This window comes from Lactuca serriola, chromosome 8 (genome assembly GCF_051521515.1).
Source record: "Lactuca serriola cultivar US96UC23 chromosome 8, Lser_US96UC23_V15, whole genome shotgun sequence".
Lineage (NCBI taxonomy): Eukaryota > Viridiplantae > Streptophyta > Magnoliopsida > Asterales > Asteraceae > Lactuca > Lactuca serriola.
The window spans coordinates 157,989,696-158,006,784 of NC_136415.1; the positions used below are offsets into that span (position 1 = coordinate 157,989,696).

The 17,089-nt window shown below is 36.9% G+C and overlaps 1 protein-coding gene across 2 annotated transcripts; it reads right to left on the reverse strand.

Annotated features, from left to right (window-relative positions):
* Positions 1 to 13,173: 13,173 nt before the first annotated feature.
* On the reverse strand, positions 13,174 to 16,584 carry G4 (UbiA prenyltransferase family protein). 2 transcript variants are annotated; one of them, XM_079016813.1, is made up of 15 exons: positions 16,374 to 16,584; positions 16,232 to 16,276; positions 15,858 to 15,946; positions 15,638 to 15,725; positions 15,235 to 15,320; positions 14,955 to 15,041; positions 14,769 to 14,834; positions 14,605 to 14,688; positions 14,461 to 14,522; positions 14,242 to 14,317; positions 14,066 to 14,128; positions 13,874 to 13,955; positions 13,709 to 13,785; positions 13,563 to 13,610; positions 13,174 to 13,491 (listed from the first exon to the last, which is right to left on the reverse strand). In XM_079016813.1, the coding sequence occupies exons 1-15, from the start codon at positions 16,492 to 16,494 to the stop codon at positions 13,429 to 13,431; spliced, it is 1,137 nt and encodes a 378-aa protein (XP_078872939.1). In that variant the 5' UTR covers positions 16,495 to 16,584; the 3' UTR covers positions 13,174 to 13,428. The 2 variants fall into 2 exon arrangements, with proteins under 2 accessions (XP_078872939.1, XP_078872938.1); XM_079016812.1 differs by having other exon boundaries at positions 15,858 to 15,949.
* Between the last annotated feature and the right edge of the window lie 505 nt (positions 16,585 to 17,089).

The window sequence follows — 17,089 nt, forward strand, 5'->3', positions numbered from 1 at the left end:
GATCAAGGTTCTGCGAAACAAGGAGGTACCTCTGGTGTTGGTTCAGTGGCAACACCGGAAGGGATCGGAGATGACTTGGGAGCCGGAACGTGAGATGCGGGAGCAACATCCGGAGTTATTCGCAGAGTGAGACTTCGAGGGCGAAGTCTAGTTCTAGTGGGGGAGAGTTGTAATAGCCCGAAATTTCAGGTATCGCTTTAAAACTATTTTTGGAGGCATTTTAGGAAGGGACTCGGCGAGTTGGAGCCAGACTCGCCGAGTAGGACCGCAGACTTGGCCGCGGGTTCGCGACTGGACTCGACGAGTCCAGATATGGACTCGGCGAGTCGACGCTGTTCAGCAGAAACCCTAGCCGTTTGGTTTTGGATCGTATATAACGCCTCTTAGGCCGTCATTGTCCGTCTTTTGGTCGATTGAGAAGAACCCTAATCGTTGTGGACGTCTAGAGCAGGAGAGAAAGCCATTGGAGCTTGGAGGAACTTGTTAGGCAAGAAGAAGAAGAGTTGGCCAAAGGAATATCAAGGAGGATCGAGTCCTGAGGTTTGGGGGACACAGAGAGTGCGTTTTCAGGTAATACTCGGACCATTTCTGTTATTTTGATGTGTACTCGAATCTAGGGTTTATGAAACCCATTTAGTGATTAGGTGGGTTATTATGTTATTACCCAGACGTTTATACCCCAGTAATAAGATGTCTAGAAGTCCAGAAAGTCCCATGATTGTATATCTCGGGACCATACGTATTTCAGGAAGCAGTTGCTCGTCTGCATGGCATGGACTCGCCGAGTCCAATGGTCAGACTCGGCGAGTAGCTTGAAGATTTACTGGGACTCGCCGAGTTGTTCTTTAGACTCGGCGAGTAGCTTGAAGATTCATTAGGACTCGCCGAGTTGTTCTTCAGACTCGGCGAGTGGAGTCGGGGTGGCCCCGCGATTCTTCCACGTGGATCTCGTCGAGTCAAAGGGGGATACTCGACGAGTAGATAGGGAATCTCAGAGAGTTGGAGGACGTCCAGACTCGCCGAGTCGCCATGGTACTCGCCGAGTCCGGACGAGCTGACCGTTGACCGTGGACCAGAGTTGACCCAAGTCTGACTTCTTAGGGATAGTCACACTTAGAAGATATATGTGTTAATGAGATATGTGATGTTATAGGAAGGTTGTAGCTCGTCGGATTGTGCACGAGTGAGTTCAGGATTTGCTAGCTCTCAGCATTCACGAGGTGAGTTTTCTCACTATACTGTACCCGGAAGGGTTTGACTGTGTGACCGGAAGGTCAGATATGATATGTGATATGTATGCTATATGTGGTAAGATATTTGTTATATGTGCTATGTATGTTATGTGGGCCGAAAGGCAATATGTTATGGGCCGGAAGGCGAATATGTTATGGGCCGGAAGGCGTGATGTTGATGACCGGAAGGTCAGGGCCTGGGAAGGCGTATGTGCGTAAGTTGTATATTGGGGAACTCACTAAGCATTTATGCTTACAGTTGTTGTGTATGTATTTCAGGTACTAGAGAGGACCGTGGGAAGGCGCCGGCGTGATCGATACACACTGAAGAATGCTTTTATGATCTTGGGATTTTGAATAATTGTATTGGACAGAATACTTAAACTATTTATGCCTTGTTTTGAATGGAAATAATTATATTTTAAAAATGAAAAATTTGTTTGAAAATTTGCGTTGTTACAAGTGTATCTTAGGAATCTGACTCTTCAATTACAAAACTCGTGTTTAGAGAACTTCGCAAAAGTTCCTCTGAAGTTAAAGTTTCCATGGGTTCCTTCTTACTACGAGGGTACATAAGTAAGTCATTACATGGAGAAATGACGAACTGAGCCTAGTAAGAAAGACGTACCCTACTCATTTAGCTCACGAATACTATGGGCGTATTGGTCCTATCCGAGGGGTATCACTACGGACTCGAAGTGTCCGCATCGAGTTCGGAGGGTAGTCTTCAGGACATCCTTCCCTAACACTCAAACTGGTGATATTCGGATCTCAGGTCCATTTCTAAAAGTAATTTTTCCCTGTGTTTGCTAAATCAAATCATCTATGCGAGGCAAAGATAAGGATTTCTAAAGGAAATCTTAACGGAGTCCCCGATCGTCGAGGTACATATGATGCAATCCTTCGACTTCTGGAAGAATAAGACCGGAGCTCTCAAGGGTGAGAAGCCTGGTCTTCCAATTCTATTGTTGAGTAGTTCACTGTGTTGTCCGGGCTGTTCTTGTATCTCCGTAGGTGTATAGACTGTGAGGCGATCTGGTTATAAGAGTCATAATGGGTCTTAAGTTTGTTCACCTGCCAATGCAATTACTCGTCGTCTTGGGCAGTCTCTCTCCTGAAGTTCATATTAGAATTCATACATGGTTCAACGATCACAATTTCGTGTATACGAGTCGTATATAATTAAGATTGAAAAGGTAGTCGAATAACTGATTCTTCTTTAAGCTCACATCCCCTTGAGAGAAAAGAAGTTAAAATGGAATCATCAATTCTAAACTCGTAGGACCTTGATTATATATCACCCCTATGTATACATTCTTCAGTGATAGATCAACCGTATGAATCTTTGGATTGAACTTGATATACTGTACGAGTGATGTTGCGGGGATTCCTTTGGAAAGGAAAAGAACTATAAGGTACTCCATGCATGAGTACTTCGGTGTTCTGATATGACGGCTTCGCTAAAAGACGTTTACTGGGAAAGAGATGTACTTATGAAGCAGGTATTGCGAGGATCGAATTTACTCGAGTCGTATGATAAAGTCAGAACCATATGGAAACTAAAGACATTAGATTTGAACATAAGGTGTTACAGACAAAACACAACAGTGCAACTTTAACTATAGGAATACTGCTGGAACAAAGTATACTACAAAAGACAAGTATACGCAGCACGAGAGTCCCTTAACTGACAGGATCTCGCAAAAGATAAGACTCGAGTTGCACTAGTTTTTAAACATGATTTAAAAGCATATAAAATACTGACGATTGGAAGTGAACCGATACTATAATAGGTTCCTTTGCTGCCTCTTTCCATTCTGAGGTCAAACTCTTCTTGTTCCATCGTCGATCTGCCCTGATGGGCAGTATCTCTTGAAGTGCCCTATCTCGCCACATAGATGGCATATCCGAGAGTTTTCGACATTGGTGGTCAAAATAATGTGTTGGATTCGAATTCTGCAGTAGCGAGTAGTATGCCCGTCTCTGTTGTAGTTAAAGCAGTGCAGTATACGACATCCTCCTAGATGATGGAAGGTGCACTTATCGCACTTCGGTAAGTCCCCAGCATACGGTCTGGCTGGGTTAGGGGAAATTGGGATACCAGAAGGAAAGGTAGTTTGAGGTACAGATGTCGTGGCTGTGAAAGTTGTTACTGGTGGTTGTTTCCTGTTCGCCCTTCGAAGCGATTTGTCCTTAGATTTAGCCCAAGACTTCCGTTTGTTACTCTTGGTCTCGGGACTCGGGGTGTCGTGGTAGTTTGATGCTCGTTGAGGTGCTTGATTTTTACCCGGATTGGAATTGATGTTAACAATCCCGCTAACATTTGTGTTGTTAGCGTTAAGGTGGGTCAGAATAGCTGACACGGCAGCCGAGACTGCAGCTTGAAAGGTAGTTGCATCAATCTGAAGAGTTGGTGTTTGGTTGAGGGGTTGATTGTTTTTCTTCGACGACATGATTCTGTTACACGGAAACAAAAATGAATTTGTGAGCGAGAATGGTTGAACCTAGACGTAGTTCGATCGCTCATGTAAAGTATAGAAGTGTGTTCTCTAAGGTTTGACCCACATCCCTATGATGCAGTCCTAGTATGGAATGGAAGTATGTTCACGAAGGTTTGACCTACAGCCCTATGATGCAGCCCTACCAAATATTGGAAGTAAGTTCGTACGATGGTCTCAAGATGTTTGTCGTTCTAGCCGAGGTATCGTTGGTTGGTGAATAACATGATCCAACCATTTAAAAGAGACTTGGAGATGTCTCCGGAGTTAAATTGCTATAGTCCAATGACTTGACGAGAGCATGTTTCAGATAAACTCTAATGGAAGTATGATAATAGTACTTGAAGAAGGAAATGACACAGAAGTTAGCCGACTGTCAATATCTTTGATATTCATGACGTACAAGTTGGGGAAAATGACCTTGTAAAAGGTCTTACATCATATCCAGAGAAGATAGTTCTTGACAGCATAAAGACCTAAATAAAGTACTTACAGTACAAGATAGTTTCATAGAAAATGCCACATCGGGCATAGACAGAAAACAATTCCTTTCTAACAAGGAAAAATAAAGTAACGCATCTACTACTGGCGACGATCATCCCTCTGGTGAACTCTCAGTTCAGCCAGTTGGCGTTCCACATCAAGTAGGTGTCTTTCGTACACCCTCTGGCGTACTCAAAGTTCTATGACTTCGGATCGTGATTCAGCCAGTGCTTGCAGCAGGGTTTCATGGTTCCTCTCAAATCTCTCATGAGCATCTTCTAGAAGAATGGTGCGGAGGGTATGCATTCTCTCATCGGCGACAACTTCAGTGATCTGATGTAGGGCTGTCCTGCCTTGAATCTCATTTCGGGCCACTCTGCGGACCAAGATTGGCAAGATTCTGTCTGCTGAGCCCCCATTGCTTAGGTTATAAAAGCTTCAGTCACCATTAAATGGCATGGGCTGATCTTGTCCTTGGCTCCATGTTTCGAAACATTCCACCCACTCAGGCGTCGGGCCATGAAAAGTCGGACGAGGGTTAGGAATTGGAAAGGGAGCTGCCTGGGGTAGGTTATCAACCTCGGGTTCGGACTTAGCACCATCCAAGAGGTCTTCATCATGGTGATCATTCACAGGGATAGGATGATCATTCTCTGGCTCTTCTTCAAACCATCAAGCAATGACCTCGTTCGAAAGGTACGGGTTGCCATGGGGATGGAGTCCAGCCATGTTATCTACGCGAGATTTGGGGTAAGAAAATAATTATTAGACGAACTATCTAGATAATTATTTAGAAAATCTTCATTAGTTACATCGCTATTTGTGAAGTGCATACCAGTTATATGTAATCGAAACAGGATAGGCCTTCGAATATGTGACCTTAACTCCAAATTCACACAGAATAGGGGTAAAGTAAAATTTTCACAGATTCTAAGTCTATAACATCCTAATTACATATAGCCTTAGTGTATCCACTTAGCAACTGTCAACTTAGTAATGAAGATCCCGTTTTAGTTCTCAAGTATAAAGTACTTATAATAACACCAAATACTCCTATAGTATTTTTAAGTTTAATGTCATGTTCTATTGTTCTCATTGTGGTAATGTTGGTAAGTTTTTAGACTTGTTGCCATATCACAACCATTCTTGGGCATGTGCTAATCTCTCCTCGGAACAGCATAGTTGATCAGGCTATGCCACTCCCAAGACTGACCATACATCCCCAAGCTTACCTGTGATATTCAACAATCACAATACTTTTGTTATTGTCATTGTGACACGGATTTTAGTATGAATGCAGGCACGTATACTAAATTAAATATTTTACTATTTAAAGTATAAACTCTTAGACAGAGTGTTTTAATCCCAATGTATTTATAATTAGTATATCTTTTATGGGTTGATATACTTAATTCACTATAAAAAGTGCTCTGATACCAATCTGTCACACCCCAAAACCAAGAACGGCGGAAACGTTCCGGGGTGGAGGACGTCATGTGAAGTATCATAACAGTGTAAAGTAGTAAACAAGCAACAACATCATCCATTGCATTAAAAGTAAAGTTTTAATACATGTGTGTTCTTTCATTGTAATAAGACATCAAAATATGTAATCAAAATAAAATACGATTCTTGTCTGTGCTCCGTCTTCTCAAACCTGGCCATCGTACCTGTCTAACCGATTACCTGAGAATAAAAGTTATTTTGAAAGAGAGTATCAGCGTAAAGCTGGTGAATTCATAAGTATTAATATGTCTTTGATTTGTAAAAACTGTAACGTAATGACTTGGAAACCTTTGGAAAAAAAGACTATATAAGTGTGAATTGTTTGAAAACAGTGGAAAATGTTTGAATACTCTAGCAAATCCCTATGATTTCTATTAGTATAACGAGTAGCCTTCTACCAAGACTTAAATATTATGTAAGTAGTCTTCTACCAAGACTCATGTGTTATGTAAGTAGTCTTCTACCAAGACTCGTGTGTTTTGTAAGTAGTCTTCTACCAATGGTTTTCCTTCTTTTTGACTATTACTAACAATACTTAGTCTAACTCATCGTTTATGTGAATGTATCACAAAATAAGGTAGTAGGAAAAATATAACTATGTAAGTGCTATCCTTTTGTATTAGGATTAACACGACATCGCGAATAGCGACATGTATAACCTTTGAACATCCGTAGATTGTTCAATTTTCCTCTGTAGCTACAGCAGGTTTAAGGAAGGGTTAGTCCCGTAAAGGTACACCTAATATAAGTATTAACTTTAGGAATCCGTAGATGGTCATTTACCTCTGTAGCGAACAGTAGGCTAAAGGAATGGTTAGTCCCGTAAAGGTGCCCCTAGTATAAGTAATAACCGTAGGCATCCGTAGATGTTCATCTACCACTGTTGCTAACAGGTGGGTTTCGGAATGGTTAGTCCCGTCTAAATATCCCGATGAACTGGGATAGGCAGGACAATTTACACATAAGGTACTAATAAATCATCCTAGTGAATCAAGATACAAGTATTGATTTGATAACATGTTGTTTTCTACTTGTACCCCCCCTCCCCCCATTAAAGCATTTAAAATCATTTAAAACGTTGATTAAGGGGTATGAACTCACATGTTGTGAGTGGTTCTAACGGGTATGCGTGTAGGGATGAGAAGTTCCATGAATGAAGTCCCGAGACACAATAAGTCCTAAATGACATATAAGGACACATATTGACATGAATATAGTGTTTATAACATCTATATGAAAGGAAACACCTTCCGGGACTAGGAAACACCTTGACCAAGTGTTGGAATCACATGTGATTCAACATAGGAAGGTATAAAGGCACTCACATGAGTTTACTACCATGAGTTCACGGCCCAAGGGAGTTTACGGCCGTAAACTCATGGCTACTCATGTGGGAATGCAAGTTTGAAGGCTAGGGAATGATTTAGGGACATTAGCTCTAACCTAGAATGAAAAAGACCACCTTCCTTGGAGTTTTTGAGGAGTTCACGGCCCTAATGAGTTTACTACCGTAAACTCATGGCCATTTATGTTTATGAGGGTCCTAAAGGTCATAAGGAAGCATTCTAACTTCAAGCCTAAGCCTTAGGAAGTGTTTGTGGAATCAAAACACCCCTAGCTTGAGTTTACGTCCCATGAACCATTTGGTCCTGTGTTTGCGGCCGTAAACACTCATGGGTGTTGGTATTTTGATTGTTTTGGGTCCTAGACACATCAAGGTAAAGTGTTATGCTAGTCTCTTGGCTTAATGAAGGCATTTAGGGCATTTTGGCAACTTAAAATGGAGTTCACGGCCCAAGAACATCCTTGGCCGTGAACTCACTTTTAGCCCTTGATTCTTAATGTTTTTGATGTCTAAACAAGCCATGGTTAGTCTCTAGGTTTAGTTCTAAAGTTTGGAGGGACATTGAGCACTCTTTGGCCCTAAATTTAGTGTTCACGGTCCAAGAAGATCTTGGGCCGTGAACACCATTTACTTGGTGTTTTGAGGTTGTATTCTATCCTTAAACTCATTGGTGTACAAGTCCAAACTTGTTTCATTGCTTAAGGAAGGGACTAGGCACCATTTGGCCTTTATAAAAGAGTTTACTCCCCAAGTGTTCTTGGGCGGTAAACTCTCAAATCTTGCTGTTTTGTTATGATTTTGATGTTATTAGGCACAATCTAATCTATATAATACAACTAGATAGAAGTACTCACGATTTGGGATGAAAACCCGAAGATCCGTGAGAGAGAATTCGACTTTTCTCTAGTTGGAAATGTAACTAATGAATAAATATGGTTTAGAATCCTATATATAGTCCTGGGATTTTTGGCAGAAAATATTTTATTCAATAAATGAACTATAATATCATAGTGTTTTGGAATAACAGAGTTGCACAAAACGCTAGTGCATCCACTCTCCTGATATCTCCTTAAGTGTAAACCCTGAAATACTCAAACTTATACCCAAAAGTATGGAAATTCACTATAACTGTTCTAACTTCTATTGACTTGATATGGTTTGTTCAGAATGGAAACTTCGAGTTGTCACATTTAGTCCCTCCCCCACCAAGCCTTTCCAACTTGAGTCTAATATTTACCTTTTCCACCCTAGTTTTGGAAATCTTCTTCAAATTAAATCCGATAATTACAATGCAGCCCCTGACTTCAAAAATTCTTTATAACTAATCCAGAAATTATATTTTTAACCCCCCTAAACTTTCAATCATTTATTTTATGGCTACTATTCATTCATTAATTTATTTATTTATCTAATAATTAAACGGGTGTTACAGAGCCTATGTAATATGAAAGGTCATGGACATTAAGGTTTGCATGGATGTAACCCTAGACTTTTCCACACTATAAAAGGACTCCCTTAGCACCCAAAATCGGCCACTAGAGTTCTTGGAGTTCATTAGAGCCGATTTTGGAGCTAGCAACATCTCTCTCGAGTTCTCCTTGGTCCTAGGTGTGTTGTGAAGCTTTTGAGGCATCACACTTGGCGTGCTAAGTTCTTAAAGGCAAAACAAAACAAGCTACATCAAGAGGTAATCCTATAGCTCATTATTATGTTGCTTATGTCTATTGTGTGCTAGTTGTAGGCTTAATGCTTTGGAAACAATATTGCATGTATAATTAGAGAAAACATAGATCCAAATCATTTAGGGTTGTATGTGCACCATAGGATGTTGTAGTATACAAAAACCCAACAGTGCTTCACTTACCTTTTCTTCCTCGATCAATGGAGTAAAAGTGTAGTTATCATTGAATGGAGGAGGAACACTATCATAACCAAGACTTACATTCTTCTTACCTTGCCATCTAAGTTGCGTTTCAATCATTGTCTTAACTTTCTTACTTGACACATCAAATTTTTTAAAATTAAAATCTGCATTTTCAAACTTAATTTTTAGTGTGTCAAGCTCAGCAGTTAGACTGGCAATCTTTTCTTGAGCATAATCATAGTGTTCACATTTAGTGTTGCATTCTTCCTTAATTATTTTTAGATCTTTGGTTTGGGCCTCTAATTTTTTCTTTTAAGGGTTTTTGGGTCTTTCTGAGAGTATATCCTTCATATTTAAGGTCCTCAATTTCCTTAATTAATAAATTATGTTGACCGCAATAATGTTTAATTGTATCACTATAGGCTTGAGTACAGAAAGTTTCACTAACCTCTTTGGTACTGTTGTAAGAACTCATAATTTACCAAAATGAATATGATTGTGTAATTTGATTTTGACCGAAAATAGTTTACCGAGAACTATGCTTCTTGACCGAGAACCTTAGTCGAAATCTTACAACCGAAAAGCTGAACTGAGGATGCGGAGCCGAGAACACAAATTCGCAGCCGAGAACTCCAAGGCTAAGACCGAGAGCTCCGAAGTTGAGTCCGAGGAGCTGCCCTAACCGAAATCTATCAGTTGGTCGCCAAGAACTCTTAAACCTAACCGAGAACCTGAGCTTGCCGCCGAGAACTCCTAGGATTTAACCAAAGATGCCCAAAAATGCCAAAAACACAAAATTGGTAATGACCAATTTCGAGCAAAATCTCTAAAATAGTGAAGAACACGAAGAACAACGACAATAATTTCGTCAAAAAGAACTCAAAAACACCAAGAAAAACTCCAAGAAACAGTTAATATTTGGTCAATTCAATTGATACCAATCCTTTCTCTGATACCAATTGTAAGTCCCAAAACACTTAGATCAATACGATATCAATCAAACTATCTAAAGAATGTGGAATATAAATCAGATAGTGATTCAAGAACATACAAATAACTCTTCATGTACATGATTTATTAGTTGAAATTGCCTGGTACACCAAGAACTTCTTAACAGTCGAATACAATAATGATCAACAACTAGAACTCCTAAACAGCTGAAAAGCTATTTATACAAACCTAGTACAAAGCCTTAACAGACCCAAGCCCAAGCTGACCGAAAGCATCATTAAGCCCACCGAAATCACATGGTGATTTCAGTCCAAACACCACCAAAAACATTGTATTTTTGGTCCTAGACCAAGAACTCTAAAGCTATCAAAAGTAAAGTATAAACCACAAATTATGTCCTAACAAAGTTGAGTCATTGTTGGTGTCTCAAAGGTTCCACATTCTTCATCAACTTCCAAGCCTCCCAAGAGGACCCAAAGAACTACAAAGGTTGTTATTTCTTCACCTCTTATTTGATTGGTGTTTTAATCTTTCTATAACTTGCAAAAAGATCATTGGTGGGTATAAAATGTTTATGTTATTTCAAAAATTAAAGTCTTCCGTTGCCATATTTTTCAAGTTTTCAAGATTATGAAACTATTTTTGAACTAAAACCCAACAGGGAACTTGACAACGTACCCCTTAGTGTGGGCTAAGGTTCAAAACCAAGTCATCTAAAGGTACGCATGATCGCGAGAAAGTAGTCACATACGTACTAGTGACCAACTATCAAAGAAAGCAGTCACATCATGTATTTTAGAGAAAGTGGGGAGTGTCTCCTAGTGGGTAGAGGATAACGACTTTAATGTCGTATCGAATGATGAAAGCTATGTTGATCAAACGATATGAAGTAGTTAAATGTGAAAGTGTATTTTTGGGATTCTTTAAAACAACTGTAGGTCTTAGTAGTGGACTTATATGATGACGTTCTCGATGGGTTTTGGCCATATGAACATTCCTATGTGCACATGCAAACCCTAATGCTTGGATCTAGATTTCTCTAATTAAACATGCTTTGATTCCAAGACTTCTAATGACTAATTAGATATAAGAACAATACAAAATCAGATCTAGAAGTTTTACCTTTGAATTTCTTGTTTTGATCTTGTTGTCTTGGAGCTCTAGAGTCACAATTGTCACTCCTCTAATGGCTTACAAACACCAACTAGCAAGGAGGATGATTTGAGAGAGAGGAGAGAGGCTAGAAATCGGCCAGGGTTTCTTTTCTTTTTTAGAGGTCCGATTTCCCTTGCCCTAGGGGTCTATTTATACTTGTAAGGCTCCTAGGGTTTCACCCTTAAACCCTAGTTAGATAATCTTTCCTTAAAGAAATCCTAATCCTTACCTAAGATAGCCTTGGACGAATTTGAGGCTATCCCAAGCCCTAGAATCCGTCCATCCTCTATCCAAGAAGGATTTACAGCCCAAAGTGTAACTATCAAACAATTGACAGTTTATAGCCTCTTATTTAATTAATCTCTTTAAGTCACCAAATTAATACTAATTAATCTATGACTTATATTAATCAAATAACAACATTATTATTCATTATATTACTCTTATAATATATTCATAATATTTATTCTCTCATAATAAATCATCCTGTCAAGTTGCTATGGTGAAGGCAACCCAAAATGATCATGCACAATTGGGTCAAATACTTGCCTAATATAGTTGCAGCCTTAGACACTATTCCAACAGTTCTCAATGCGGATACAAGAGCATTGTCCTTCGATTCCTTAATATTGGTCAAAAGGACAAGTTAGATCATCGATTAGGGATGATTTTTAGGACATGGGGTCCCATGGCCTTCAAGTGAAGGATGCTACTTCACTTGAAAGGTGGGGGGTGGATGGGTGAAGGCAAAGTTTGGAAAGGCAGACAATGGGTCCACTTTGTGGCTTATGTGTTTAGCCCATGGTAAAGGTCGACTAGAAAGAAATTTTTTCACTCATGGTGCGAAATAGGATATTTCTTCACGATGATCTTAATAAAGGAAACCCAAGGTCTCAACCGGGGGTTTTTTATTAGATGGATGATTATCGCATGGGTCGACATTGCGAATTCGTGTACCGTTTGAAGCATATGGGTACATAAAGATTGTACATGATCTAATAGGCGTGCCAGGGTGGCAAAAAGTTTTGTAGAGATCAAAAACAAGTTAGGTGAACTTCTAAGTGTTTGGTTTGGTGTGAAAGAGTTGATCAACTCGAAAAGGTTTGATTGGTTACAAGTTTGATATCCATATTTTTCAGTTTGGAGTTCGATTGCAAGGTATACACTTCCACATATACTTGAAGTTTTTGATTGAAAGTTTGAGCAGACTTGGTATTTACGTCAAGGTGGAGATTTATGAGTTCGGTCATATGTGACATAGATACAATAGTATAGTGCCTTAAAATGTAAAATGGTTAAGTGTTTCATATTCCACTTTTCTTATCTCTGTGTACTCTTTAATTGTGTATACAAATTTAAGACATAACATGCCATTTTTCAGAGTTTTGCGGTTGATTTCTTCCTAGTTATTGTATGCTTCTTCACATTCCACAACATAAAGTATGATGATACGGCTAAACATGTTAGTGTAGTTTGTTCTTCATATCTTAGTTGGTAGATAACATTTTTGCGCTACTGTTGCATGTAATCAAGTATTTAAATATACTCAAGATTATAAATATACCATAAATTAACTTTTAGTTAATATGGTGAATAATGTTTATGTGTATAGTAATTAGTATCAACACAAGTATTTTATGTTCTTGTTGGTGTAAACGTCTTATCCATAAAAATTGACGAACATGAACATGAAGGCTGACAAAAAAATGTACCAAATTTGTTAAAACTTGTAACTTTGGTGATCACTAGAGAGTAATTAAAACTACTTAAATTGAAAATCAGTTCAATCTATATTTCTTATTTCCAACAACCAAATTAATTAAGAAAATTGTGGACTCATGTGATTTCGTTCGTTCACTATCATTTTCATATCTTTTTAAGAGTACTTGATCGAAGAGGGCAGTTGGAAGACCCTACAATTGTGCCTTAATACACACCAACTAATATAAATGGAGCTCTTCAATCGTGTTTAACAACCTATACAAGAAATATTTGCAAACGCTATATGATTAAAATTAATTCACCTTTTTTTTATGTTTAGACAGGCATAATTAAACATTATGTTTTATTATTATTATTTTTTTAAATAGTGAACAATCTTGAACATACTGCAAGAAAGCATGAATTAGTCTTTCTAAATTCATAAAAAGAGAAACATGATTCACAAGTTTATCGCCAAATAATCCTATATTTACAACAATCATCATCCCATGTCACTTGTAGAAAACCAATGAGCATGACATAACATAAAACAAAGAGAACTTTTTTTAAAAAAATACAAAAAAGAGTAAAACAAAATCGGGAACAATTACTTGAAAATAATGCTACAAAACTATCAACCTTTATCTTTATGCAAATTTTCTAGTAATTTTATTGCATTTTTCAAAATGTATATCAATGACTAGTAGCTAAAGCAGTCACCAAAAGACCAAGAATCAGAAATGGTTGAGCACTTGCCTGAAACCAAAAAATTAAATAATTTTAACTCAAAAACTCATGCAAATTAATAAATTAATAATTAATTTTACCTGATATTTGACATCATATTTCACTGGATCTTTGAGAAAGTACTTGAACTGCAACAGGAAACAATAATCATTACTTTTTAATCAAAGTAATAAATTTTATAGTTTCAAAATCATATATTTAACTATTTTAAAATCATAGAATTTACCTGAAAAAAGACTTGTGGAGCAATTAACCCGAGGAGGGCTAAAGCGTAATATGGTTTACCAGCTCCTAAAAGGTAACCTGCCACCAAAAATACATTAATTTTTTTTTGTTAAAAATAGAAATATATTATTAATTATTAATGAAAAAAATGGTCAAACGGTCAAACCTGCTATCGAGAGTTGAGTTATGTCTATGGCACCAACACATATCCATTTAGCTGTCTCCTCACCAAAAGCCACCGGAAGGGACTAGTTAAACATCCATAACATACCAAGGTCAAAATCGTCATAATTTATATTAATTATATCAAATTGAATATAGATAAATAATAATGAAAATTAAAAGTGTAACAAATTACCTGAAGCCCCATTTTTCTGTCTCCTTCGACACTTTTAAAGTCATTTACTATCGCAATACCAAGCTTCAAGTTAAAGAGCAAATAAAACAGAAAAAAAAAATAGTTAATTATGGACTTCAACAAAAATATTAATATTATTAATAAATATTATATTTATGATGTTACAATTTATATACCCCAGCAGTGCTATACAATAGTGTGAGAACTATTATGTCAGGTGTAAGTGTTCCAAACAATGCTTGACCTGCCCACCTGTCATCAAAAAGTCAAACATACAATATAACACATCATGTAGATTTATAGATTTGGATTTAACTTAATATTAGTGTAATTATTATAACAATAATAAAAAATATATATATTAAATTGAAAGTGAGAAGAATAAGAAATCAAACCATGGTAAGCTAATATAGCTGGCTCCTAGTGCAAAGTTCCCAAGCCATCCATTTTGTTTGAGCTGCAAACACAAAGGGAATATTAATTATTATATTCACATCTTATTCTTTTAAACCAATTTAAAATATGAAAAAAAAAATTACCTTTAAAGGTGGAGCTGAGTAGATATAAGATATAAAGGATCCACCCAAAGCAAGATAGAACATTATAGGGAAATCATGCCCTGCCTATAAAAAAGTTGTCCTTAAAACTAATATTTATGTTAAATAAAAAATTAAAAAAGAAAAATAGGAAAAGACATACATACCCACACATCCAATATCCCAGCCAGACCAAGGCCTCCCAAAAGAAGTACCCAAACTTGAGTAATGACCTGAACATAAAAATTAAAAAGTTAAAAAGTAATAATAACAAATCCAAATAATAGTCCTTGTACGTACTGAAGAAAAGGGTCAAGGTTACAATAAAGTCAATAACAAATTACAAAACTAACCTCTTGTTCAGATATGGCTCCCGAAGGAATTGGGCGATATGGTTCATTAATAGCATCGATATCTCTATCATACCAATCATTGATTGTCTATAGAAAGAAAAACATGAAAGTATTTAGGGTTTATGAAAAGTGAAGAAGAAGAATTGGTCGAGAAAATCCCAAAGGGAAAATGTTTGTTATTTCCAAGGTTATTTGTTAATATGCTCCCATTAGTTTACAAAAGTTTAATTAAAAAATGAGAGATTATAATTTGACATATACGAGTGATTTTAACTTTTACCTGTGTGTAACCAGTTAGAAATGGGCCAGACATCATCATGCAAACAATTGATTTAGCAACATCTTCCACAGTCCAGTGGAAGTTACCTACAATGTGAACAAAGTTATGTCACAATCTACACAAGTTTCATATGATAATTGTTGAAATTTGTTGGATTGGGAGATTTGTCAATGTGATTGTAATAATTTATCATATAGTGGATCTTTCTCTCTAGAGGCCATGGTTATGTTCGGTTTTGGAGTTTTCCATGCATACCTTATGTTTAAGTTTCTCTATTATTTTTCATTGGATGGGTTGTTGGAATCTTTGAGGCCATTTTTCCAACAATAATGTCCATTGTTGGTTTTCTTTAAAATTTATCTTGAAAAAAAGGGTAAATAAAAATGATTTAATTTTAATTTACCAGAAGCAGCAGCTCCACAGACTACTCCCCAAATTAATGGAGGCCAAGTTACAGGCTTTGTAAGTTGAACACGGATCTTCCACATATCCTGTAACAAAAATAAAATACGATGTGCAATGTTAAGATCCAATAGTAACCTTACATGAAGCGAATCTTAACCTAAAAAATTAATACATAAATTATAATACATGAAGGACACAAGAAATATAAAAACTCTAACAGTTTCTTGTTTAGCTCCTTTGATGCCAAGAATTTGATTAAAACCCGATCCACTTGCAGCCGGCGCTTTCTCCGGTGCCTTTGCTTTAACTGCTAAAAAAAACATTATTCATTCAGACCAGAAGATAAAAAAGGGCTTTAATTAATCCAAAACAATAACACACATCTATCGATCCATTCAGTCATTTACCCCAAAAAAAACACATAAATTGAATTTGAAATCAAGCTACTATTTTGATATCAAAAATTGATATCGGCTTTCAAAATTTTAGATAAATTTGTTGCTAATTACATTGAAATTTATGCTATAATGTTTGATATAAATAATCCCAAGAGCATTAAGCTGAGTTAAATGAAATTAAAACCTCAACTAACCTTCGTTTGCATCTGTCTCTGTTGCTCTGATTGTTAGTCTTCTCCCTAATCAATTCAATCAAAAGGATATCAATTCAAACGAAAATAAAAATGGACAATCTGAAAGTTGAAGAAGTTGGAAAGAGCTTCAGATTGAGCTTACGAGAACGAGATAGAGAAATGGGTGTTGCCATTGGTAAAGTACGACATCGATTAGAGTTGGAATTGGAAAGTCTAATGGAAGAAGAGACAGTATTGAGAAGAGAAGAAGCCATGGTAGCCATTGAAGAAGGTATGGAGAGTTATTGGGAGCTTTGGTAAGAGATAACCTGGTAGTTCTGATTCTGACTGCTACTAGTGAGACTCTACAGTCTACACATACTCCTGGTTCTTTTTCTTTTCGGTATTGTAAAAAAAAAAAAATTAAATATTGTCCTTCTTCTTCTTAACTTAGTTTTTTCACAACAAAAGTTTTTTGAAAAAAAAAAAGTTTGGTAAAATTAGTTTTAAAAGCTATTTTAAAGTTTTTAAAAATGAACTTTTTAAAAAAGTCATTGACTTTTAATTTTTCCAAAAAAGACTTTTAGGCTATAAAAATCTAAATCAAATACCCCTGTTTTGTGGAAAAATTACTATTTTGTTCCAAAAAAAATTTAGAGGAATACCATGATCGAAATGATCCAAGTTTTCCACAAGGAGACATCATTGCATAAAAAAATTTTAAAAAGTGCCATTTTTATTATTATCGATTTAGAATACTCGAATAGAATATGCAATAGCAACGTTGTGATATATATGAAGCATAACTTTGTTAAAATGTAGGATGTGAGTGAGAAGTTTTCATTACTTTTTTCAGTGATATTATCATTTCTTTTATTT

Excerpts from the sequence above, each read along its gene's own strand:
- G4 (XM_079016812.1), bottom strand. The coding sequence starts at position 16,494 with ATGGCTACCATGGCTTCTTCTCTTCTCAATACTGTCTCTTCTTCCATT. Across the intron at positions 14,689-14,768 it reads CTGGGATATTGGATGTGTGG|GCAGGGCATGATTTCCCTAT; the intron begins GTATGTATGTCT and ends ACTTTTTTATAG. Across the intron at positions 14,318-14,460 it reads AGCTATATTAGCTTACCATG|GTGGGCAGGTCAAGCATTGT; the intron begins GTTTGATTTCTT and ends TTTTGATGACAG.